This window comes from Lontra canadensis, unplaced genomic scaffold (assembly GCF_010015895.1).
Source record: "Lontra canadensis isolate GAN:19392208 unplaced genomic scaffold, GSC_riverotter_1.0 scaffold4, whole genome shotgun sequence".
In the NCBI taxonomy this organism is placed as follows: domain Eukaryota; kingdom Metazoa; phylum Chordata; class Mammalia; order Carnivora; family Mustelidae; genus Lontra; species Lontra canadensis.
The window spans coordinates 43,748,215-43,774,761 of record NW_022630998.1 but is presented as its reverse complement, the minus strand read 5'-3'; the positions used below and the strand labels follow the sequence as shown (position 1 = coordinate 43,774,761).

The window sequence follows — 26,547 nt, the reverse complement described above, 5'->3', positions numbered from 1 at the left end:
TATTTATTTGACAGAGAGAGAGAGATCACAAGTAAGCAGAGAAGCAGGCAGAGAGGCAGGGGAAGCAGGCTCCCTGCTGAGCCGAGAGCCCGATGCGGGGCTCAATCCCAGAACCCTGAGATTATGACCTGAGCCGAAGGCAGAGGCTTAACCCACTGAGCCACCCAGGTACCCCGAAGAGAGAGGTTTTAAAGAAACTTAGGGAGATACATCATGTTCACAGATTGAAGGACTCAATACTGTAAAGATGTTATTTCCCTCAAGCTGATCTATTAAACCTTAATCAAATTTTTTTCTTGTTTTTGTGGCACATGACAAGCTAATTCTTAAGTTTACAGAAAGGTAAGAAGCTAAAAACAGCCAAGACCATCATGAAGATGAGAAGACTTGCTTTATCAGATTTTAAACTTATTATAAAACTATACTAATTTTTATATAGTAGAATTAGCACATGGATAGGCAAACTGAGCAATGGAACACAAAAAGAAAGTCCTTCTAGATTCACACATTTATGGACCTATGATATATAACAGACGTAAATTTTTTGAAAATTTTATCTAATTATTTGACAGAGAGAATGAGCAGGTGGTGGGGAGAAAGGGAAGTAGGCTCCTCAGAGAGCCTGATGAGGGACTTGATCTCAGGACTCTGGCATGACCTGAGCCGAAAGCAGATGCTTAACTGACTGAGCCATGCAGGTGCCTCTATAGCAAAGCAAATTAAAGAGATACAAGAACAATCCTAATTGGAGGATATTTCCTATACTATATTGCTTTTTCCCCCATGTATAATTTGGCCTTCTATAGAACTTACTCATTCTTTTTAACTAACTGCATAGTATTTGGGGGGAAAAATAACCCTAGATATATACTTCAATCTTAACACTATCCCTGCATTCCTCAAAAATTCCAAAAACAGAAATGATAAAATAGAACATGAAGAAAACATGGAGACATCTTTTTTGCTTGGATTGGGAAAGCATTCCTAACAAAACTAAGTAAAATCTCTATAAAATTTTAAAAATTCTGCATGGACAAAGATATCATTAAAAAGTTAAAATTTGGGGTGCCTCGGTGGCTCAGTGGGTTAAGCCTCTGCCTTTGGCTCAGGCAGGTCATGATCTCAGGGTCCTGGGATCGAGCACTGCATCAGGCTCTCTGCTCAGCAGGAAGCCTGCTTCTCCCCCACCCTCTGCCCGCCTCCTCTCTGCCTACTTGTGATTTCTCTCTCTGTCAAATAAATAAAATTTTGAAAAAAAAAAAAAGAAACAATATTGAAAAGAGTATTGAAAAAGAACTATGCACTGTTGGTAAACCAATCACTTTGGAGGATAATAAGCAATATCCATCAAAATTTTAAATACAGTTATTTTCTTACCCAAAAATTCTATTCCTAGGAATAATCCTACAGATAGATATATTTGCTTCAGTCTACATGGGTATGCTTACTACAGCATTATCCAAAAAACTTTGTGTGAACTCTACAATTGGACTATCTAGGTTTATTCCTATCTTCAATACTTACAAGCTGTGTGACCTTGGGCAAGTCACTTAAATAATCTGAGCCTCAGTTTCTTTATCTGTAAAATTAAGATAATAATATTACTTACCCCATAAATTTATCACCGTTTGATACGTTAATATGTATAAAGCTCTTAGAACTGTACCAGGCATATAATGAAATATATCATAATTAGCTATTAACATTATAATTACCTTTCTGAAGTCAATTAGTAAGACTAGTTAAGTAACTTATGCCATATCCAAAAATGTTTGCACAGAACATCTTCCTTGGTATACATAAAAGATATAGTTAAATACACAAAGCCACAGTCATTAACAATTTTAGAATATTTTCAAGCAAAAAAGTCAAACATATACACCTATTTGTCTTAAATATACCTTAACTTAAAAATTAAGTGCAAATTGTTCTTTTCCCCACTTTGTCGAATACTAATCAGTAAAATACATTGTATGTGAAAAAATTTTAAATTGTGTGCATGTGTGTGGATAGATGTTCAATAAACTAGCTGAAATAGAAACTCAATGTAGTATGAGAATACAGATTTTTTTTAAGATTTTATTTATTTATTTGACACAGTGAGAGATCACAAGTAGGCAGAGCGGCAGGCAGAGATAGGGAAGCAGGCTCCCCACTGAGCAGAAAGCCTGATGTGGGGCCCAATTCCAGGGCCATGAGAGCATGACCTGAGCCAAAGGCGCCCCTGAGCCACCCAGACGTCCCTAGAATACAGATTTTTAAAAACATATAAGAGTTTTTATATAGAGTTTAACTCTATCTCTTTACCACATTTTGTATCCTTAAATGTACCTTCCTAAAAAGAGAGCAAGTCAACCTTAGGGATCTCAGTTAGTATTCCAATTCCCACTCATGTACTGAAGAATATTGCCATATTTAGGGATACTATGCTATACAAACTTAAAAGATCTAATACCAAATTAAAGAAACTTATACTATTATTGGAAAAAGACTAATATACATGAAATAAACTAATAGAAAGTATCCATACAATTCTAAGATCAGTGGAATAGAACAGAAGATCAGAAATAAACCCCACACACATATGGTCAATTTACAACAAAGGAGCCAGTAACAAACAATGGGGAAAGAACAATGTCTTCAATAAATTGTGCTGGGAAAACTGGATAGCCACATGCAAAAGAATCAAACAGGACCACTACCTAACACCTTACACAAATATTAATTCGGAATGGATTAAAGACTTTAATGTAAGACCTGAAACTACAAAAACTCCTGAAAGAAATATAGGCAGTAATCTCCTTGGGGATATTTGGCAGGTGTGTGTTTGTGGAAGTGGGTGCTGACACCAAAAGCAAAGGCAACAAAAGAAAAAATAAACAAGTGTGAATTCAGCAAACTAAAGTTTCTGCTCGGCAAAGGAAACCATCAACAAAATGAAAATGGAAGAGGAGAAAATATTTGAAAATCATTTCTAAAAAAGGGTTAATATTCAAAGTATATTAGAACTCTTACAACTCAAAAGCAAAAAAAAAAAATTCAATTAAAAAATAGGCAGAGGATCTGAATAGAAATTTCTCTAAAGAAGAAAGATGGCGAACGGATACATGTAAAGATGCTCAACATCACTAACCATCGGTAAATGCAAATCAAAACCACTATGAGATATCACCTCATACCTCTTAGAATAGCTATTTTCAAAAAGACAAGAAATACGCACTATTGGTGGGAAGGTAAATTCGCACTGCCACTGTGGAAAATATCTTGGAGGTTCCTCAAAAAATTAAACACAGAACCACCATATGATCCAGCAACTCCTCTTCTGGGTATTTATCTGAAGCAAATAAAAACACTAATTTCAAAGATACATGCACCCACCATATTCACTACAGCATTAATTAGCAATAAACGAGATACGGGAACAACCTAGGTATTCATAGAAGAATGGATAAAGGAAATGTGGCCATGTATAAACACACACACACACACACACACACACACACACACACACACACCCTTACACAAAGAAATATTATTCAGCTATAAAAAAAGAAGGAACTCGGGACACCTGGGTGGCTCAGTGGTTTAAAGCCTCTGCCTTCAGCGCAGGTCATGATCCCAGGCTCTCTGCTCCGTGGCAAGCCTGCTTTCCGCCCCCATCTGCCTGCCTCTCTGCCCACTTGTGATCCCTGTCAAATAAATAAATAAAACCTTAAAAAAAATTCTAAAAAAAAAAAAAAAAATCTTAAAAAAAAGAAGGAACTCTTCCTGTTCGCAATAACAAGGATGGCCCTCAAGGGCATTATGCTAAATGAAATAAATCAGACTGAGTAAGACAATTCCCAAATGATTCCACTTAAGTGCGATGTGGAATCTTGAGGGGGGCGGGGGGTGAAGAAAGAGAACCAAGTTCATAGATAGAGACAACAGATTGGTAGTTACCAGAGGCAGTGTGGGGAGAGGGAAAAATGGGTAAAGGGGGCCAGAAAGTACAAACTTGCAGTTATAAAACAGTAAGTCATGGGGATGAAATGTGCAGCTTGTGACTATAGTCAATAATACTGTATTTGAAAGTTTCTAAGACAGTAGATCTTCAAAGGTCTCATGACAGAGAAAAAAATTCTGTACACATGATGACAGATGTTAACTAGATACTGTGGGGATCATTTTGAAATATATGCGAATAGCCAATCATTATGTCGTCTACCCAGAACTAACACAGTTGGCCCTTGAACAACATACTGAACACTGCAGCTCCACTTAAACAAACATTTTTCCCCCAGTAAATACACACATAGTACTGAAAATGTATTTCTCTTCCTTATGACTTTAATAATATTTTTTCTCCACCTTACCTTATTGGAATAATACAGTATATAATTCTCTCCACCCCCGCCAATCCGCCCACCCCCACCCCGGCAAGAAGTCAGTTTGGAGGGCTTGAAGGGAGGCCCGCAAATTAACCAGTTCCCTCAATTCCCTGCCCCTCGGGCATTCTCCCCTAATCCGGAGCGTTTCTAGAGAGGGAGAAGAGCGGGTCACAACGACTGGCCGGACGTCTCGTAAACAATTCCGGTGAGGTAAGGGTCCCACCGTCGGGGCTGCAGTTTCACGTCCTGGGACCGTGAGGCCCAGCGTCAAGTTTTTTTCAACCGTTAAGGAGTTCTGCCTTTGTCTTACCACCACAGGGCCACGGACTTCAGGTCACCTCAGTCTGGTGTAGACAAGGCTTCCTAGCCTAGGAAGTTTGCGCGCGCTGCTTGCTAATTGGTCTGCTTCTACCCACGCCAGCCAATCCGGAAACTCGCTTGGCCGCTGACGAACAAACTGCGCCGCTTTTAAGATTGGTAGCAGAGCTGCGTGTGTCGCGGCGTTTCTGACAATTCGGCCAATATGGCGTCGGAAGGTGGTAGCGATTCGCAGCTGAGAAGAAGGCGCCGGGACCCGGAGGAACTGGAAAAAACAGAACTCAGCGAAAGAGAGCTGACAGTGGTAGTGGCGGTGGCCCAAGAGAATGAAGAGGAAAATGAAGAGCGCTGGGTTGGGCCTTTACCAGTAGAGGCAACATTGGCCAAGAAGAGGAAAGGTAGCTACAGAGATAAGCCCAGGGCGAGTTGAAATCTGCATCCCCCGACTGGGAGATTTCAAACCAGACCCCCAAAACAGATGGTGTGTGTTTGCGGGATTTTGTGCCCTCTGAACAGAGGATCTTCTGATTGCTGGTCATTCTATACTTGCACGTTCTCCCAAAATAGTGACTTGGGCTGAGTACAGCGTCCTTTTGGTAATACCAAACAGTGTTAATCATGGATGTGTTACAGTAATGTGTTCTAATAGATGCTAAAGCTAATTTATTCCACTACTTCCTATGCGCTAGGCGCCTCTCATTTAATCCCTACAGCAGGTATATGAGGTTGGAATTTCTGTCTCCGTCTAGCAGATTTGAAAGTCCGGTTTTCTTGAAGGCTTTTAGTTCAGGAATGCTGTTTGTTGCGGCGCGCGGGGAGGGGCGGGGGGGCGGTGCCTATTTAGAATCCTAAAGAGTAAGTAAAGATGATTATAATTCTGACTCTTCCAGTAATTACTTTTTTGACGTAGGAAAGTTACATAAGTTTTCTGGATCACAAATTTTTCGTCTAAAACCAGCGGGGTGTGGTTTTCAAACCACACTCAGGAGATACCAGGGCCTGAAGTATTTTCCTACTTTGGTGGAATAGTGAACAGGTTTTATCAAATAAAAAGGGTGGGGAAAGAGGTTAAATTTTCTTATTTTAGAAGTTCTATAAAATGTCTTTCTTAACGTGTAAGATCATTAAAATACGGTTTTTCTGAAAGTTCAAATCTTACTTTATCATTCTCTCTCTCTGCTTCACACTCTTCAGTGATTGCTCATTATTTTCTAAACAAAGTCCAAACTCCCCAAATGGCCTACAAGGCTGTTCATGACATGATTTCTCCTTACCTCACCAAAACATTTCCCCTGCTTCTCTATCCTAACTCTGTCTTCCTTACTCTGTACTCTAGACATATTAAGATATTAAGATACTTGAGAATGGGGCATGCCTTTTTTTCTTATTTGAATGCCTACCAGGATGTTATGGTGTATACCTGGAATAATTTCCCTCACCCTTTTTCACTTGGCTAACTTGCTCAACGGTAGCATTTGTCTTCAACCATCACCTTTCTAAAGCCTGTGACTTCTCCAGTTTGGGCCGGGTTTCTAAAGGGCACCAATCATAAATCTGAGGTAATATTTAACATCTGAATTTACAGGTAGACTTCAAATTTATGTATCCAGATTTTGAAGAAGCCACTTTTTAAAACACTGTCCACTGACACCTTTAAAGTACATAATCTTTTTTACTGCTAGGTTTTTCTGTTAAATGTTTCCATAGCAATTTCTTCCTCATTGCACTTGCTACATTTTACAATTGTATATTTATTCATGTGATTGATTAATGTTCTTTTCCACTGCTAAGACTATACCCTTCTAAAAGCAAAGTCCATTCCTACTTTGCTTCAGTGCTTGCTACAGTGCTTTGCACATAGTAAGTGTTCACTTAGTATTTATTGAATGAATGAATGTGACAAAGTTAATGCTCTTACTGTTGCATTAGAATATTTTTGTATGTCCTTTCTAATGGAAAAATTAAAAAAATCAAAGTGTTGATATTAGTGTTAAGAGACAAAGATTGTACAAAGCTTAATTCAGTAGAGACAGAGACAGAAATAATTAGGTGTGAAAATGTTCGCCCTAGGGGCACATGGGCAGCTCATTCGGTTAAGTGTCTGCCATCAGCTCAGGTCATGATCCCAGGGTCCTAGGATCAAGCCCCTTACCGGGCTCTCTGCTCAGTGGGAGCCTGCTTCTCCCTTTCCCTGCTGCTCCCCCTGCTTGTACTCTCTCTCTGTCTATGAAATAAATAAATAAAATCTTTAAAGAAAAAAAAAAACCACACACACACACACACACACACAAAAAAAAAAGAAAAATGTTTGCCCTTAAGTAGACGCTCATTGTGTTTAAGCCAATAGTTTTAAGTTTGAAGAAAAAATTAAGATTTAAAAACATGTATGAGACATTAGAATAGTATCATTGAAGATTATCTAAAAAGACAGGAATGTGGGGCACCTGGCTGGCTCCATCAGTAGAACATGTGACTTTTGATGTCAGGATTGTAAGTTCAAGCACCATGTTGGGTGTAGAGATTACTTAAAAATAAAATCTTTAAAAAAAATAGGGGCACCTGTGTGGCTCAGCGGGTTAAGCCTCTACCTTGCCACTTGGGTGGCTTAGTCTGTTAAGCCGCTGCCTTCGGCTCAGGTCATGATCTCAAGGTCTTGGGATCAAGTCCCACATCGGACTCTCTGCTTGGCAGGAAGCCTGCTTCCTCCTCTCTCTCTCTCTCTCTCTGCCTGCCTCTCTGCCTACTTGGGATCTCTCTCTGTCAAAAAAATAAATAAAATCTTTAAAAAAATAAAAAGACAGGAATTTGATAATATATTTCTAGAAATAGAACATGTTCTTTTGACACTGGATTTTTGTACTCATTTTCAGAAAGACATTATAAATTATTATATGGTACTACCTTTAATTAAACTGATGGTTTCTCAAAGACAAGAGTTAGGTGTTCTTCATGTCCATGAGCCTTAACCTATTTTGTTTTCAGTAAATATCTGCTCAACAAGTAAACTAACTAGCAGCAAAAGGAATGGTATCAGATAGGATTATATTAGCTGCCTATTACATAAAGACCCAAAAAGTCAATAACATTAAAAAAGACAAGAGGTCTGGGACACTTGGGTGGCCTAGTCGGTTAAGCCGCTGCCTTCGGCTCAGGTCATGATCCCAGGGTCCTGGAATCAAATCCCACATCGGGCTCCTTGCTCGGCAGGAGCCCGGCAGGGAGCCTGCTTCTCTCCGCCTCTGCCTGCCACTCTGCCTACTTGTGCGCACTTGCGTTCTCTCTCGCTCTGACAAACAAACAAACAAATAAATAAATAAAATCTTCTTTAAAAAAAAAAAAAAAAGACAGAGGTCTACTTCTTTCATGTGTAAAAGGAGTCGCAAAGTAAACAGTATAAGATTGGTATAGAGGCTCCAGACGGACGCTCTTTGCAGCTTTCTGTCCTAGCATCACTAAGATATGGCCCTCATCTTTATCCTGAGTGTTTATTATCCCAGTTCTAAGTTGTAGGACTGAGGAAGGGGACAAGGGAACAAGGGAACACTTTTTGAAAGAGACTTCCTCATTGTTGCACAACATTTCTCATTGACACATGGTCACACCTAACTCTGGAGAAGTTGAGAAATGTCCCTTTAATAACAGCTGGATATCAACGTGCCCATGTAAAAATGTGCATTCTGTTAGTAAAAGTGAAGGAAAAAGTTCGTTGGGCACCAGTTTGAGTCTGCTATGCATTGGTTAATGAAAAACTACAAAACCTCTCATATTTAATGTAGCAATTTTTATAGTTCTATTTGGCCATCATTGGATTATTTTACTAGATATGTCAATTTTTGCTAGTAAAATTGTTCATAGCTCCTGTAATGAAATCAGTATTTCCTCGGATTAACACTTCTAACAAATGTTTTGTCCCTGAAAAGTTGAGAACTCCAGAATTTTTTTCAGCTCTAAAAGTCTATTTCAAATTTTTTCATGTTAACCTGCTCTAATGCCAGTATCAGTGACTTCAGAGAGGATTAGTGCCTTTAAAGATAAACAGACATCTTATGAGTGGCCACTGTCCTCTTGTTACTTATTTAAGTTAAAACTAATAATTGATTTTACATGGCTAAAAAGATGGTTGTGATAATGTGATGAAACTTTTAAAGGTTTTTGTTTCTTAATGGAACCTTCATATTAAGTCATAATTACTCCGTTCTTAAGTTCTGGGGACAGTTAAGCCTTTTTATACTACCTTAGAACCTGTCATGACTAACTAAATAATGGTGCTATTCACTACTATAAAACAATAGAAGTTATAAGTGATCTAACAGACACTAAATTTTTTTCATTACATGTGAATTAAGAGAAATTTCAGAAAATCTAGAAGAAAATGCAAAATAGAATTTAGAAAATCTTAAATACAAAATAGTATATAGTTCCAGTTAAAAATACATTTTTCTTTACTTTTTTTTCCTTCAGTTCTAGAGTTTGAAAGAGTCTATCTTGAAAATCTCCCCAGTGCATCTATGTATGAACGCAGTTACATGCATAGAGATGTTATCACCCATGTGGTATGCACCAAGTAAGTCTATCACATCATTTTAATTTCTTTCTAAAAAATATCTTTTAGGGGCACCTGGGTGGCTCAGTGGGTTAAGCTTCTGCCTTCAGCTCAGGTCATGATCTCAGGGTCCTGAGATTGAGCCCCACACCGGGCTTTCTGCTTGGTGAGGAGCCTGCTTTCCCCCACCCCCTCTGCCTGCCTCTCTGCCTACTTGTGATCTGTCAAATAAATAAACTATTTTTTTAATTTATTTTTTAAAAGATTTTATTTATTTATTTGACAGACAGAGATCACAAGCAGGCAGAGAGAGGGGCAGAGAGAGAGGAAGGGAAGTAGGTTCCCTGCTGAGCAGAGAGCCCAACACAGGGCTCTATCCCAGGATCCTGGGATCATGACCTAAGCCGAAGGCAGAGGCCTAACCCACTGAGCCACCCAGGCACCCCAAATAAAATATTTTTAAAAAATGTGTTTTATAAAAATGCTTCAGTTTTGAGGAGGATTTGTAGAAGTAACTCTAGGATACTGTGGGTTTCTGTTTAATGTCACAGGTTTTGCAATAGTTGAAGTTAAATAAAGGCCTACCTTTTCTTTCCTATATCATACAAGAAGGCTGTTCGAAGTAAGATGTGTAAAGTACCTGGCGTAGTCTAGGTTTCAATAAATGGCTTCCATTTTTATATATCATACAAGGGAGACTATTCTGTATAAAATCTTTTTTTTTTTAAGATTTTATTTATTTATTTGACAGACGGAGATCACAAGTAGGCAGAGAGGCAGGTAGAGAGAGAGAGAGAGGGGAAAGTAGGCTCCCTGTTGAGCGGAGAGCCGAATGTGGGGCTCGATCCCAGGACCCTGGGATCATGACCTGAGCCGAATGCAGAGGCTTTAACCCACTGAGCCACCCAGGCGCCCCTGTATAAAATCTTTTTGATACTTAACCAAACACCTTGGATAGGATACAAAACAAATGTATGTTGAACTTTGCTGTATAGAGAAGGAATATATTGAGATTTAATGATTTATCAGTTTTTGAAAACTAGTGTAATTTTCCTTCTGAAAACACTGCCTATAGGATGATCTTAACATTAACAGGTTGTAGGGTCTAGTGATTGCTGGTGAAATTTCTTTTTTTTTAATGTCAAGTGCTAGCTCAATCCTGATCCTAGTTCTTGGGATTAAAATTAGTACCACAGCAACTCTTATAAAATCCAGAAAAGAACTACAAAGTTTGCAATAATGGCCTTCATAAAGGAAGATTTTTTTTAATATGTCAACAGTAGTCTTCATAAAGGAAGATTTTTTTTTTTAAAGCCTACTTTGAAAGTCAGAAACTCTCATGAATGATTGCTTTGGGGGTACTAAGTAATTCATAGATCTGTTCTACAAATTAACTTTTATAATTTTACATATGCAGGACAGACTTTATTATTACTGCCAGTCATGATGGACATGTTAAGTTCTGGAAAAAAATAGAAGAGGGAATTGAATTTGTTAAACATTTTCGTAGTCATCTGGGTAAGAATTTCACTTTGTGTTTGTGTTTGTGTAGCTCTCTTAAATTGTATTGGTTAAAGTTTCTTTAAGAATTTTTTTTTCTTTGAATCATGTGTATTTGTTTCATTGGTATTTACTAGAGTGTTTTAATTTGATTTATTTAAATAGGAGTTATTGAGAGTATTGCAGTTAGCTCTGAGGGAGCATTGTTCTGTTCTGTGGGTGATGATAAAGCAATGAAGGTGTTTGATGTAGTGAACTTTGACATGATCAATATGCTGAAGCTTGGGTGAGTCTTTTTTTAAAGTATATATTTTTTAATTTAGTGAAATAAGTTTTCAACTAAATGTCACCATTTTGTAGATATTTCTAAACAGATTATATTGCCATCCCATTAAAAAATGTGCCTTTGAATTTTGCTTAGGAAAATTTGGTATGAATCCTCGTTATGATCTCTTGGGAGGCTTCTGCTGTGGTTTTCTCATTAATCACAGTAGAAATTTTTAATCAGCATCATAGCAAGGATTCATTATATCCATTTGACATTACTTAATGAATTAACAGGATCCATCATGTCGAAAATACTGGTGCTTAGAATTAACTTCTTTGCTGTGTTTATTTCAGTCATCTGTATTGTGTCTGATAAGGCTTGTGTACATTTTGAACTTGAAGTGATTTGTTGGTGATTTTAAACTTTGAAGTATATTGATACCCAACCTATGTGGTTGGACTGTACAGGAATGAGATGAATACTTTAAGCATGTCTTTCTTCAGATGCTATACTGAATTTAAATGTATCTTAATGAATGTCAGCTTTAAAGTCATAGTATTGTCAAAAAGTTTGGGACTTGTCTTAGCTCACACTACCATTAGAAAAGACCATAGGCTAAGTGGATTAAACAATAGAATTTTATTTTCTCAGAGTTCTGGAGGCTGGAAAGTGCAAGATCAAGGTTCCAGCAGGGTTTAATTTGTGGTGAGGAATCTCTTTGGGGACAGGATGTAGGGAGGAATGGTATCTTGATCTTTCCCTTCTCAGGCCACAGGCCTTTGGGATTAGGGCCCCACATTTATGACCTCATTCAACCTTAATTACCTCCTAATTATCTCCAGATACGATCACCTTGGGTAACTGCAACATATGAATGGTGGGGGAAGAAGAACAACAGTTCATTACATAATAGGATTTCTTTTGGAATTTCCTTCAAAACCAGTTTATGAGCCACTAAAGGAAATCAGTCTCATTACTTATGGTCAGAACTTATTTTTGACTAGAAATAGAAATATCTTTTGGTTATCTGTCCTATTCCCTTGCTTTGTTTACCCACACTAGTGGTTTTTTAAAAATTAAATCTATTGATAAATGTTGAACCTTTGCCGTCTTTGAGAATATTAAAAGAGTATTTTTTTTTTAAGTTTCGGTAGAAATTCTAAAAAAGTTTTGAGAAGTTCCAAGAAAGTTTTGATCATCAGCACCAACATTGGAATAACTGTGTAACTTCTCAAACTTAACTGCATAGGAGACAACACTCATTTGAGTGTGTAAGTTCAGTGAATTAATTAAATTTGTCCCAGTTCTTTTACCCTTTGTTCATCAGGTATCATGTTCAAACTTTATAGTTTTAAGATCAAGTTACTAATAATGAGAATGCGATATCAAAATGTTTTTCTTTTGATCACAGTCATAACTAAAATGTTTTTATTTTAAACATTTCGAGGATGGATTTATCAAGTATACTGTTACATGCTAACCTATTTAAAAGTAAGTTACACATAGACTGAGATGTGGACAGAAATCCGAAAGGCAATGCCTTGAAATATTTTAAGTTTTGGGTCTGATTAGGTTTTCTTATCTACCCAAAAGAAGTAAATGATCTACTATATGCAGTTCTTTTTGTGGTCTGATAAATCCTCAGAAGTTATTACCATTATATTAATGAGGTCAGAAAGAGAAAAATAGTAACTCTCTTAGTTCCTCCCCATTTTCTATCTCTCTGCTACTTTGAGCAAGGAATCCAAAATTAATCAAATCATTGTCCAGGGCACTTTTCTGGTGGTGAGGGTGGAAAAAGATGCTTATTTGTATTGATCTCTTTTTTTCCCTTAATTCTTAAATATTTTAGCTATTTTCCTGGACAGTGTGAGTGGATCTATTGCCCAGGGGATGCCATCTCTTCAGTTGCTGCTTCTGAGAAGAGCACAGGAAAAATTTTCATTTATGATGGTCGAGGAGATAACCAGCCACTTCATATCTTTGACAAACTCCATACATCACCTCTTACTCAGATACGGCTGAATGCAGTTTACAAAGCAGTAGTGTCTTCTGATAAATCTGGAATGATTGAATACTGGACTGGGCCTCCTCATGAGTATAAGTTCCCCAAAAATGTGAACTGGGAATATAAAACTGACACAGATTTATATGAATTTGCCAAGTGCAAGGCTTATCCAACCAGCATATGTTTTTCACCTGATGGGAAGAAAATAGCTACTATTGGTTCTGATAGAAAAGTTAGAATTTTCAGATTTTTAACTGGAAAACTCATGAGAGTCTTTGATGAATCACTAAGTGTAAGTACAATATAAATTTAATGAATGTTTCCTTTCTGAATGTCTTTATTTTGTGCTATTTCTTAAAAGATATTTTTTGTGGGTGTAGATATTTACGTGGATGGTTATTTTCTCTTAGCACATTGAAGATATTATTCAGCTGTCTGCTCTCTTTCATTGTTCTTCAGAACTCTCTTCCCTAGGTTTATGATGTGGTATCTTTTGAGCCAGTTACCCTTACATTTGTGTGGCTATTTCTAGTTTAGTTTTGTTTGTAAGTTCATCCTCTTAAGCGCCTCAAAACTCATTCTAGACTTTTTTCTTACCCTTAACTCTGTTCATTCCTGCCTGTTTGTATGACTGCTCCCAAATTGATTTTTCCAGCTTTCTGTTGTGAAAAGAGCTGGTGCTATCCTTTGTTTTGGTTTGGTTTGGTTTGGTTTGGTTTGGTTTTTTTTTTGTTTTGCTTTGTTTTGCTTGTCTTCATGAATGGCACCGATATCCATTTGCTTGCACAAACCAAAGAAACCTGATTCATCCTTAACTCTTTTTCCTTACCCCTCTTTTTAATTCATCATGAGTCCTGTCAGTTTTACTTTCTAAATATGCTTTAAATTTATCAATTTCCTTTCAGCACAGCTGTCAGTACTAAAGCTCATGATATTTTGCCTAGACGATCTCATGGCCTACTGCCTGTGTCCTGGCTTCCTCCTAATCTGTTATACATGCTGTACCCAGAGCAATTTTTTTAAAATTTAAAATTTAAAATTTTTATTTATTTTTTTAAAGAGTTTATTTATTTATTTGACAGATCACAAGTAGGCAGAGAGGCAGGCAGAGTGGGGACGGGGTGGGCGGGAAGCAGGCTCCCCACCGAGCAGAGAGCCAGACTCAGGGCTCGATCCCACACGACCCGAGCCGAAGGCAGAGGCTTTAATCCACTGAGCCACCCAGGTGCCCCTGGAGCATTTTTTTTTCTTTAAATGCACATCTGATCATGTCATTCTTTGAACCTTTTAGTGACTTCCTGTTCTTAGAATCAAGACCAAATTCATGGCCTGCCTTGTTGTGGCCTTTGCCTACTACTCTGCCCTACTGTAAATCACCTTTCTCCCTGCCTCTTACTCTAGCCATTTAGGCTTTCTTTCAATTTCTTGAACATGTCTCCCACCATAGGGCCTTTGCATATGCTGTTCCTGCTGCCTGGAGTCACCCCTCCCCCATTCTTTCCATTACCTGTTGAATTTACACTTCAAAATCTTAAAGGGTCACTTCTTATGGGAATTCACTGTTCATATAATCTAAGACAGTTTTTGTTTTTTGTTTTTTTTTTTTTAAGATTTACTTATTTACTTTAGAGAGAGCACAAGAGAGGGTAAGCATATCTGCGAGCTGGAGTGGGGATCAGAGGGAGAGAATCTTCAAGCAGACTCTGCCCTTGATCAGTGTAGAGCCTGACTTGGGGGTTGATCTTAACATGCATGAGTTTACAACCTGAGCAAAACCAAGAGTTGGTTGGTTAACCAACTGAGCCACCCACCTACCCGTAGGCCAACTTTTTTTTTTTTTTTTAAGATTTTATCTATTTATTTGACAGAGAGAGATCACAAGTAGGCAGAGAGGCAGGCAGAGAGAGAGGGAGAAGCAGGCTCCCTGCCAAGCAGAGAGCCCGATGCAGGGCTTGATCCCAGGACCCTGAGATCATGACCTCCGCCGAAGGCAGAGGCTTAACCCACTGAGCCACCCAGGCGCCCCAGGCCAACTTTTTTTTTAACGTGACTCAGTGTCACTGTTTAATTTTCCTGTAGAGCATTTGGCATGGTCTTATTTTTGATTAATACATATCAACCCCTCATAAATTAAACTCTATGAATTTATGGTCCCTTATCTATTTTGGTTCCTGTTTGTATCTCCAGCACTGAGAACAATACCTGATACATAACTGCTAACAAGAATTTGTTAAAACAAAACAAAATAAAAAACAAAAAAAGAATTTGTTAAAGCATGTAGTTGTAGAATAAGAGTTTCTGTCCATGCAAAGTTAACTGTTTTTTTGTGGAAATTTGGATTTCATCATTGCTAATGGTATGTTGAATCCTCTAAGAATCTGTGGGTTGAACCTTTGTAGCAGTAATGTTTATTGTATCACCTTGTCAATTTTACAGTCTTGGTAGTGACCAATTTATATTAGATTCCCTGCACTAAGGTCTTAAATTCTATTGTTTTTATTAGTGACACTCTTATTTGGTGGCAAGTAGCAGTAAGTTGGGTGGATTATCTGCCTAAAGTAGTATGAATCCAGACAAATGTGAAGATGTATTTGCAGTCAAATCATCCTCATGACTCATTTTCTTGGTGGAAAAGAATAGCTCTCCCCTATACTTTTAAGAAAAGGAGAAAACGTCCTTTGTAATGTTTTCTTCTTTAATGTTAGATGGTAACTAAATATTAATTTAAATATAACTTAAAAACTCTTTACCAGCTCGCAGCTCTTCAAAGATTCCTTCGGAAAAGAAACATTTAAAAACACAGTCTTTAAAAAAATGAATAAAATTAAAAAAAAATAAAAACACAGTCTCTGGATGTATATCTCTTAACACGAATACTCTTGAGCCGTTCAGTCCACTCTGTTCATCCTTGTCTTCAACATTTGTTGAAGTCCGAGGGCTGAGATGATAAGAGAAAATCAGTAGTAAAGCTTATGATAGAAGTTGAGATTCAGAATAAGAGAAGTTACCAAAACAAAACAAAAACAAATGCCAAGTAAATTAGTTAGAATGCTAGTGAGTAGTGAATGTGTGGAATCTCACAGTTAAAGGGATATGCATATGCGGCCTACAGCTATATAGTTCTGTATCCCAGAGGCCCTGGTATTAAGACTAGAATATGTAAAAAGATACCGATGTACTTATCAGGTTGGATTAACATTTATGAAATACTTCACTGGCAGAAGTATTTATGAAATACTTCATTTTCATTGGCAGAGGGCCAGTGAAAATGAATCCTTCTCGGGGTGCCTGGGGGCTCAGTTACGTGTCTGCCTTTGGCTCAAGTCATGATCTTGGAGTCCTGGGATTGAGCCCTACATTGGGCTTCCTGCTCAGCGGCGAGTTTGTTTCTCCCTCTGTGATCTCTCTCGCTCTCGCTGTCTCTCAAATAAATAAATAAAATCCTTTAAAAAAAAAAAAAAGGGAAGAAAATGACTCTTCTCTGCAACAAAATAATCAAGAGTCCCTCACTACAAAAATGTACTCTGGCATCTAGGCTATTTCTAGCATACAAACAAACAATTATCAGTCTCAGAGACTGGACACAAGAAACTCTAATGACCAGGCTTTTTATCTGTCCTGTAAGAACTTTGCTTCTTGTTGTTCCCTCATACACATACCTCCTTTTGTCTTTTGGAGTTATTTACATTGTTCTTTCTGTATCTAGAAAAACAGGATTTCTAGTGAATGCAAGCCTGAAAAAAAAAGATTGAACATAAGCCTGGTTTCTTTCCATCTCCAGTGGAGACCTACTTTTGAATTCTGCTTGATGCCCTAAATATCTGGAAAAGTGAATGAAAGATCATATTTTGGGGGAAACTTACAGTATAATAATACATAGTAATTATGATGTGACCCTATCTGAAATTATTTTAAATACTAAAGAAAACCAAATAACAAAACTAGAGAGCACTCAAAAATATTCATCCACACAAAGTCACATTTACCTAATGATAATCTGTGTTGTACATTCTGTAAAAATAACTTGAAACATTTTTTTTTAAAGATTTTATTTATTTATTTGAGAGATGGAGATCACAAGTAGGTAGAGAAGCAGGCAGAGAGAGAGGAGGAAGCAGGCTCCCCGCTGAGCAGAAAGCCCGATGCGGGGCTCGATCCCAGGACCCTGGGATCATGACCTGAGCCAAAGGCAGAGGCTTTAACCCACTGAGCCACCCAGGTGCCCCACGTGAAACATTTTCTAAAATGTCATGAAATTGTTATAAATTAGTGAAATAATAAGAGTTCATTCATTCAACAAAAACTGAGTGCTTGTTATATCATGTCAGGCCCATGATCCCTGTATAGGGACCTTACAGTCTAGTTGCGTTGTCCTCATGTGGCCACTAGCCACATGTGGCTATTGAGCACTTGATAGGAAGCTAGTCCAAATTGAGATGGGCTGAAAGTATAAAATACAGGATTTCAAAGACCCAATATAAGAAACATAGAATGTAATACATCTCAAAAAAATTTTTTTAAGATTTTATTTTTAAGTAATCTCTACACCCATCATGGGCCTCGAACTTACAACCCTGAGATCAAGAGTCACATCCTCTACCACCTAAGCCAGCCAGGTGCCCCATCTCAATTTTTTAATATTGCCTAAAGCTTAAATGATTATATTTTGTATATATTAGGTTCAATAAAACATTTTTTCTGAAGATTTTATTTGTCTCAGAGAGATAGAGAGAAAGCACAAGCAGGGGAGGTAGCAGGCAGAGGGAGAAGGAGGATCCCTACTCAGCAGGGAGCCTGATGCAGGACTCGATCCCAGGAATCCAGGATCATGACCTAAGCTGAAGGCAGACGCTTAATCGACTGAGCCACCCATGCATCCCCGAATAAAACATTATTAAGACTAATTTCACCTGTTTCTTTTTAAGTAGCTACTAGAAAATGTAAAATTATATATGTGGTTTCCATTATATTTCTATTGGAAAGTACTTGTCTGTGGCTTGTAAAAGGCAGTAGATAGAGTTTCCATAGAGAAAACAGTAGTTACATTAACTTTTAAGAAGAACCAGTTAGCATAAATACTATTTTTTATGATTGAACTTACTTATTTTCTGCTTATAGTATTTAGAATCCTCCTTAAGATGATGCATAAGTACGTAAACTTTCAGTAGCTCTTAATGTGTTCTCTGCTTCTATTTAAATTCTCATTCACGGGGCGCCAGGGTGGCTCAGTGGGTTAAGGCCTCTGCCTTCAGCTCAGGTCATGCTCTTAGGGTCCTGGAATCGAGCCCCGCATTGGGCTCTCTGCTCAGCAGGGAACCTGCTTCCTCCCTGCCTCTCTGCCTACTTGTGATCTCTCTCTCTGTCAAATAAATAAACAAAATATTTTTTTAAAATCTCATTCTTTTTATCATGTAGCTTTTTTGTTAATAAATGGTTTGCTTCTTAGATGTTTACTGAACTCCAGCAGATGAGGCAACAGTTACCCGACATGGAATTTGGCCGACGAATGGCTGTAGAACGTGAGTTGGAGAAGGTGGATGCAGTAAGATTAATTAACATAGTTTTTGACGAGACTGGACACTTCGTGCTGTATGGAACAATGCTAGGCATTAAAGTTATAAATGTAGAAACAAACCGGTAAGTTCTAATATGAAGTGTTTTAAAAGTGCATTCATTTTGGGGGGACCATTTCCTCCTCTAGGGAAACAATGGGAGTTTTGTTTGTTCCAGGACAAGCGGAATGGTCCCAAATGTCTAAACTTAACCAAATGTTTTGACTGGATTTTTCTGTGGTCTTTTGGTTGTTTATAATCTTATGTAAAAAGTTTCCACTCATGTTTGTAAAAGAAGTGGAAAAAAGATATGCATAGTTTCAAGTTGTTGTTGTGTGTGTGTGTGTGTGTGTGTGTGTTGTGTGTGTGTTTTAACAAGTTTCAGTCTCTCTTTTGCTTATTGATTTAAATTAGCCTGGTTCATGTTAAATGTTGCCAAATATTTTAACCACAGAATTCAGCATTACATCCTGCTAGACATAAAATCAGAAGTTAAAATGCATGAAACCACCATAAGCCTTTTGTGCAAACAGTCCATTTGGTTTTAGTACAAAATAGCCACAGTAAGATACTATCACTGAATATAAATGCAAAGAACTTAAAGTATATTTTAAAGAGAAAAAAATCTAGTGCTATGCATTTTCACATGTAAACAAATTTATATTGTAGTTCTTGGCAGTATAGAATCTTTGAAGGTTTACAGAACGATTAAAATAATAGTGACAGGGATAGGTTAAAACTATGTGACTGAATGTATTTTTTTTAACCTGGAGTTTCCAGCCACCTACCAATTTAAAATCATTCTTTTTGGGAGAGGGGGATAGAGAAACATTTCTTTAAACTTTTACTAGTTATTTTATACAAAGGTAAAGGATAAAGGATAGTTGATTCCTACCTTTTAACTATAAAGTTTTTGTAATTGGACTTCATTCTGATAATTTTATTGTATAAAATGTATTTTCTAGGTGTGTGCGCATCTTAGGCAAGCAAGAAAATATTAGAGTGATGCAGTTGGCTTTGTTCCAGGGAATAGCCAAAAAACATCGTGCTGCAACTACTATAGAAATGAAAGCTTCTGAAAACCCTGTTCTTCAGAATATTCAAGCTGACCCGACAATAGTTTGTACATCTTTCAAAAAGAACAGATTTTATATGGTATGCGGAAGTACGAGGAAAAAGACCTTAATTCTTCCAATTTGGTTGGAGTTTTATTTTCTTAGCTTGTGCTTTCAACTGAAGAGAATGTTGGCAATAATAGCATACTTTCTAAACAACCAGAATACTATCTTAAAACATTAATATTTTAGATTTTTTTTAAAAGACTTTATTTATTTATTTGACAGAGAGAGAGAGAGAGATCACAAGTAGGCAGAGAGGCAGGCAGAGAGAGAGGAGGAAGCAGGCTCCCTGCTGAGCAGGACCCTGGGATCATGACCTGAGCCAAAGGCAGAGGCTTTAACCCACTGAGCCACCCAGGCGCCCCAATATTTTAGAATTTTTAACTAGGACTTGATTTTGTACTGTTTTCCTTCCTGTTTTGAAAATTTTTCAACCTGGCTTCTGCAACTGTTTTTGTTGTCTAAGAGGTTAGGAAATAAGTGGTTATGGTAATAATTGCATCCAAAATAGCTTTGCTATGGGGTTTTAAAATTCTGCAAAAGATTGTTTTTCATCTTTTATTCTGAAACATAATTTATCTCCCTTGAACTTGCACACTTCCTTCTCTAAGCACATTTCTTTTTATTGCCTTTTAACTCCCTTGTAATGGTGCTACCTTCAAAGTGAATATTCCTGAGGAATTACTTTTTTTCTACAGTACTACAGGTACTTTGCATGTTAACTAACATTGGGCTCAGAATCAAACACCAAGCTATCTAAGAGTAGCAGTGTCTAAAAAGCAGAAAAAAATCTAAAATATAGAGACCTCTGCCCTACCCTTCTGTTTTCCCCACTGAAGTCAGAGACTTTCTAAGTCCCAAATTTGGCTATTTCTCTGCCTAAAATCTTTTAATGGCTCCTCAAATATCTATATTACATGGCTCTTCTACCTGTCTGTCTTCATTTTTGGTTCATTTGCTACACTGGCTGTACTGAATTTGATCCCGTTTGCAGTAATTGAGTGTCCTTGTTTACCTCAAGGTGTTTGCACAGGCTCTTCCTGCTGCCAGTCACACACCTGTCCCCAGTCCCTACTCTCACTAGGTCTCAGTTTGGAAGCCTTCTCTCAACATCAGGTCTGATTAGGTATGCTTGCTTGTGGAGTATGTCACAGTTTTTGGAATAATTTTTTTTTTTTTTAAATCTCTGACCCTGTCATCTCCTCAATATAAAATTCTCAAATACCGGACCTTATGTTTTCTTCACTATTCACAAGGTTTGGTAAAGTGTCTGGCTCATTATAGTATACTCATTCTTTCTATACTTACTCATTATAGTGTACTCATTATAGTATACTCATTCTATAGTATACTCATGATATATTGTACGCAGCTGTGATGCTATTCAGGTTACCAGCATTTGATAAATGTAGGAAATAGCAGCTTATCGCAACCAAACTTTTAACCTAAAATGAGTACATTCTTTTAAGATGAAAATTTTATTTATAATAGTCAAGGTCTTTGCTAAAAAATTAATACATATTGAAGGAAAAGAATTTTTCTTGTTTTACCTGTAATTTAACTGTTTTGAAGGTAAAAGTTAATTGTAATAGGGAATCCTTGGTATATACTAAAAACATGTACTAATGTTGCATTCACTTCATCAAAAACTTTAACAAGTTACATTTTCTTTTTCTTCCTCTAGAGTTTACTTTTATGTTGATTAAATCATATATGTTCCTTGTAATCACTGAAGAGAGTCACTCTATGTGCATCTTTATAAAGCTAATATAAAATTCTTTCATTTTTAGACATACGTATTCATGAGTAAAAGCAAAATGGTGTACATATGTATAAATTTATCCTTTTTTCAAATCCAGTATCATGAAATAAAATTTTACAGAATTTGAACTCTAGTAGTTTAATACATGAGCTCAATCAAGACAACTATTTAAAAATTGATGTTCAATTCAAAGGCAGACATGCCCTTCCTTTGAAAACTGGAGAGTAACATTATAAGGCAACAACATTCTACCTTGGTTGTTTGTTAATTTGGACTTTATACAAATAGATCAGGAATGACATTAGGCAAGATGGGGCCTGGGACACTGGCTTTACTTCCTGGAACTCAATTGGTTATCAGGTAGGGCTTTCTTGGGAGAAAAAGTCTCTACTTAATGAAAGTCAAGTTAAAAAAACAAAAAACAAACAAACAAAAAACAGGCTTAGAGAAGTCCAAAGTTTTAACAACTGAAAGGTTTCTTTCAGTTTTCCCAATACCCTGAGGTACCCTGAAATTTCTACAACTTCACTCAAAATTTACATTCTTTCTCCCAAGCTTCAGGATTTAGATAGAACAGATGGGGCTTTGCAGGCAATAAAAAAAGAAAGTCAAGATGCATTTCTGATTCATCTTTGAATCCTCAGGCTACCTAGCACCAGGTTCTGCCTTTGTAATAACAATTACTAATATGTATATAGTACCTTATACATGTTAGGTACTGTTCTCTAAGCATGTTATATCCCTTCATTTAATCTTCACAGCAGGTACCACTTTGAGGTAGTTATTATCATCCCCATTTATGAATGAGGAAATGGAAGAAATGAATTTACTTCCCCCAAATCATGTAACTAATAAGTAGCGGAGCTGGAATTCATACCCAGGAAATAGAAATAGTGGAAAGTAAGCAACAGATGACAGGTTTTGACATATTAACTGGCAGAAGCAGAGAGCTACCTCAAATAAAACTGCATCTTGTTAAATGTGTACCCAAAAAGAAATTAAATCCTATTTGAAATCATATATCTTCATTAATGGATTTTCATATTAGACAAGTGTAAAGATAATTTAACTGTATTACACATCCTGTGATAGGAAGTGATTCCTGAAATAAGGATTTGTTCTGATGTGAATTCTTTTTCCCAAATACCATAAATAGAAAGGAAATTTTCTTGTTAAATTTTAACCAGGTGAAAATTTTACTCATTCACTCTACTTTTCTTTTGAGTTTACCAAACGAGAACCAGAAGATACAAAAAGTGCAGATTCTGACAGAGATGTTTTTAATGAGAAACCTTCGAAAGAAGAAGTCATGGCAGCTACTCAAGCTGAAGGACCTAAACGAGTTTCAGATAGTGCCATTATCCATACAAGTATGGGAGACATTCACATCAAACTTTTTCCTGTTGAGTATGTACTATTTCTGTTGTCTTAAACACCAATGTAAATGTGTTTATTTGAAGAAACTGTGCAATTTAAAATTACTTCAACTTGAGGAATTTTAAAGAAGTGTTTGATAGAGCATCTACCTTTAGCTTTCTGATAATTGTTCCTCTAGAAAATGGGAAAATTTTATACACATACTTCACAGGTTTATTATTAGGAACGTGAAACATAGCTACAAAAGTGCTGAATGTAAACTATAAGTGATATACAAATATATTACCTATACATCCCAACATGGTTTTTAAAGAAAATTTCCTTTCTCAGGAACTGAACCCACTATACGAATTCAATGAACATATGTATCTTAAGGTACTGTAGTTGTATTTTTTAACCTGCTAAATGACTCTGAAATTTAAATACTGTCAAATTCAAACATAATAAGCAATCATGATCTAAAGATAATATACTAAACAATATGAATATACTGTGGCTTATATGCTCTTTCAACTCTTGCTTATCCTGAGGTTAGAAGAGGTTATGAAAAAAAAAAACGATTCTGAAAGTTTCAGAAGATATTGAAAACACCATTAAGAAGCACAACTGCAAAGAAAACTCTTAAGATGCCCTGAATAGATTTCATATTTTTAACATGTGTCTTACTAGGTGCCCTAAGACAGTGGAAAACTTCTGTGTTCACAGCAGAAATGGTTATTATAATGGACATACATTTCACCGTATAATTAAGGTAAGGTATACAAAAAATTTTTTCGAAGATTTATTTATTTGAGAGAGAGCACGAGCAGTGGTGAGAGGGGCAGAAGGAGAGAATCTTCAAGCAGACTCCCCACTGAAGGCAGAGCCCGACTCAGGGCTTTATCCCACAGGCTGAGATCATGACCCAAGCTGAAACCAGGAGTCAGATGCTTACCTAACTGAGCCACCCAGGTGCCCCAAGTTGACAGAAAATTTAAGTGATTTCCGGAACAGTATGTTTTTGCATAACCACAGGTTTAAACCTAAGGAATCGTCCTGTCTCACAATGATCAGTTTGTTAGAAAGGAATAGGAAAGGGGGCCTGGGTGGCTCAGTTAAGCATCTGCCTTTGGCTCAGGTCATGATCCCGGGGTTCTGGGATGGAGCCCCACATAGGGCTTCCTGTTCCTCAAGGAATCTACTCCTTCACCCTCTGCCTGTCACTCCCCCTGCTTGTGCTCGCTCACTCGCTTGCTTGCTCTCTTTTTGTCAAATAAATAAATAAAATTCTTTAAAAAAAAAAAAAATAGGAAAAATGGACTGTAGAAGCCAAAAAAAAAAAGGATGGTCATGAATGTCAAATTTGGAATCAAGCGCAGGAATAGTAACTTGGTACTTTTTAGAGACACTGCCTCAGTATTTTGTCAGCAGCTAAAGCCAGGGTCCGATACGGAGTAAAAGGTCATGCTTAGATAAAACCCAAAGCTAAGGTTACTTGTACCTAGTGACTGGATAAGGTCTAGATCTAGCAGATAAGATTTTAAGTAATAAAAGAGACATGATGCCACTTAATCTTTGAGAACCACTAATTAAAACCTGAAGAAGAGAAAGAACTTGGCCCAGGATTTTGTTGAGCGGTGTTCTATAAAATAGATGGGGCAGTAATACAGTTCTTGGTAACTAGCAGGTCAGAAATGACAAGGGGGATGGATAATCAGATCTGGGGGGTTCTGAAAGAATTAGTAAATGACTCACCAGGCAATCCAGAGTGTTTAGAGAAAAGGAAGAGAGAAAAGAGGGGCAATTCTATAAAACCTAGCACACTATACAGATCTAAAACTTCCTTACAATATTAATTGGTTTTAATTAGATTATTGGGAAAGACAGTACATGTCTATAAATGAGGAGATCTTTGCAGTTTTGTTTCCAGTCAATAAGGTAGTGTTTAAGCAATGGAAATATATCTTCTAAAGTAAAATATAACTTACTGAGGTTTCAATAAAATCAGTTTATAGAGAGTTAAGAAAAGTTAAGATTTTACTGACTATACAAGACTCTTAAACATAAGATTCCGAAGTGTGCATATAGAAAAAGAGAAGTGTAATGTGTTTTTTGTGTGCTTCCTGTTAAGGGCTTCATGATTCAGACAGGAGATCCAACAGGAACTGGTATGGGAGGTGAAAGCATATGGGGAGGAGAATTTGAAGATGAATTTCATTCAACATTACGACATGACAGACCATATACACTCAGCATGGCCAATGCTGGATCGAATACTAATGGATCCCAGTTTTTCATAACAGTAGTACCAACGGTAAGAACAGCATTGTCTATAAGCCGCAGAGTCATAGATTATGATCGAAGAATGAATTCAGTGGAGGAGAGCTGCAGGATTCTCTACCATTATTTATATCTGCTAGGATATAAAAATGAAAACAATTTAAATAAGAAAGTAGAAAATTACCTAACAAATTGGATTTTACTTTGTAAAACTCAGGACACTTGAGTTTAAGTGAACTTGCCAATACTAGTTGTACAACAGAAAACAAATTATTTCACTTCTGGGGCTGTTTCCTTATCTTCAGAATGGGAGAAATCAGAGTATATGAATTCTGAATTTTAAGCGCTTTATTCTGTATTTTTATATCTGAAATCAGAATGCAGCCCATAATCAACAGCACTGTAGATTTGCTAAAATACAGCATTATATAAGAATATAAGAATATTCTTTATACTCACTGAAGAATATTCATTATATAAGAATATAAGAATATTGCACTTTCTTGCTATACAGTTACACAAAATTATACAAATTATTACACTTTATTTTTTGGAATGAAGCACCATGCAACAAAGGAACAATATTTGTAATTACTATCAGGCACAAAGTCTCATGTAATATTCATAGTCCTTCTAGTATCACTATGCCCAGTTTTAAAAATAGATGAGGAAATGAACAGTGAGACATGATTAACTTGCCAGAGGTCAAGTAGGCAGCAAGAGCCAGCATTTGAGCTCCCATCTCTCTAATATGAATGAGCAGCATGTGCTAACAGTTCCAAACTGCCTCATTCTTATACAGGTAGGAATCCTGCAGAGAAATTTTAAAGCCTTAGGCATAATTCTTGAGCTATGCAGAGAGACTTACCTTTAGCAAACATCTTCTAGCTCCCTTTGGTCTGAAAGATGCAGATATCTAATTAAACATTATACTGTGCTTTTATATTTTTTCATATCATTATGGAAATCACTCTTAAAAGCTGCTAAATGAAGTTAACTGCACATCCTTTTAATTAAATTTTAAAAATGAAGCATAAACTTAAATTCTCTTTAATTTGCTCACCCAGAGGGTATGATTTAAGAAATCTGGGTTTACCAAGATTTTCCATTTCTCCTCCAATGCAGCCTTGGCTTGATAATAAGCACACAGTGTTCGGACGAGTGACTAAAGGAATGGAAGTTGTACAAAGGATCTCCAATGTCAAAGTCAATCCCAAAACAGATAAGCCTTATGAGGATGTCAGCATCATAAATATTACTGTCAAGTAAAATAAGGTTTGTCTCATTGTATGTGTAAATAAAAACACACATATATCAAACAGGGTTATTTTACATTAGAAAGCTCTTAGGACTTGCTGAACATACAAATCATGTTTCAAGGATCCAATATTATGTTTTTATATTTTTCATTAAAGGTCCTTTTTTTAAAAACTCTGCCTTTGATTTTTCTTGCAGCATTTCTCATCCTAGGA

General features: G+C 36.9%; 2 protein-coding genes across 6 annotated transcripts in view; one reads left to right on the top strand and one right to left on the bottom strand.

Moving 5' to 3' along the window:
• Positions 1-4,765, bottom strand: part of CENPK (centromere protein K) — a 40,429-nt gene extending 35,664 nt beyond the window's left edge. The window contains exon 1 of one of the 2 annotated variants that reach the window (XM_032849684.1): positions 4,681-4,765. The gene's annotated coding sequence lies outside the window, so the exon portion shown is untranslated. Of the gene's footprint in view, positions 1-1,524; positions 1,580-4,680 lie in introns of those variants that run through there. The other variant, XM_032849686.1, reaches the window with a different exon arrangement.
• Positions 4,766-4,870: 105 nt separating this feature from the next.
• On the top strand, positions 4,871-26,499 carry PPWD1 (peptidylprolyl isomerase domain and WD repeat containing 1). Of its 4 annotated transcripts, none has more exons than XM_032849528.1 (11): positions 4,871-5,086; positions 9,150-9,252; positions 10,649-10,749; positions 10,897-11,017; positions 12,852-13,299; positions 18,454-18,644; positions 19,525-19,714; positions 22,665-22,846; positions 23,486-23,567; positions 24,927-25,109; positions 26,201-26,499. In XM_032849528.1, exons 1-11 carry the CDS (start codon positions 4,894-4,896, stop codon positions 26,342-26,344), a joined length of 1,938 nt encoding a protein of 645 aa, XP_032705419.1. In that variant the 5' UTR covers positions 4,871-4,893; the 3' UTR covers positions 26,345-26,499. The 4 variants fall into 4 exon arrangements, with proteins under 4 accessions (XP_032705419.1, XP_032705428.1, XP_032705438.1 ...); XM_032849537.1 differs by lacking the exon at positions 4,871-5,086 and adding an exon at positions 5,094-5,169; XM_032849547.1 differs by lacking the exon at positions 4,871-5,086 and adding an exon at positions 5,187-5,284.
• Positions 26,500-26,547: the final 48 nt, after the last annotated feature.

Coding starts and splice junctions, on each gene's coding strand:
- PPWD1 (XM_032849528.1), top strand. CDS start 4,894: ATGGCGTCGGAAGGTGGTAGCGATTCGCAGCTGAGAAGAAGGCGCCGG. Junction 13,300..18,453: donor TCTTTGATGAATCACTAAGT/GTAAGTACAATA, acceptor TTTGCTTCTTAG/ATGTTTACTGAACTCCAGCA. Junction 23,568..24,926: donor CATTTCACCGTATAATTAAG/GTAAGGTATACA, acceptor CTTCCTGTTAAG/GGCTTCATGATTCAGACAGG.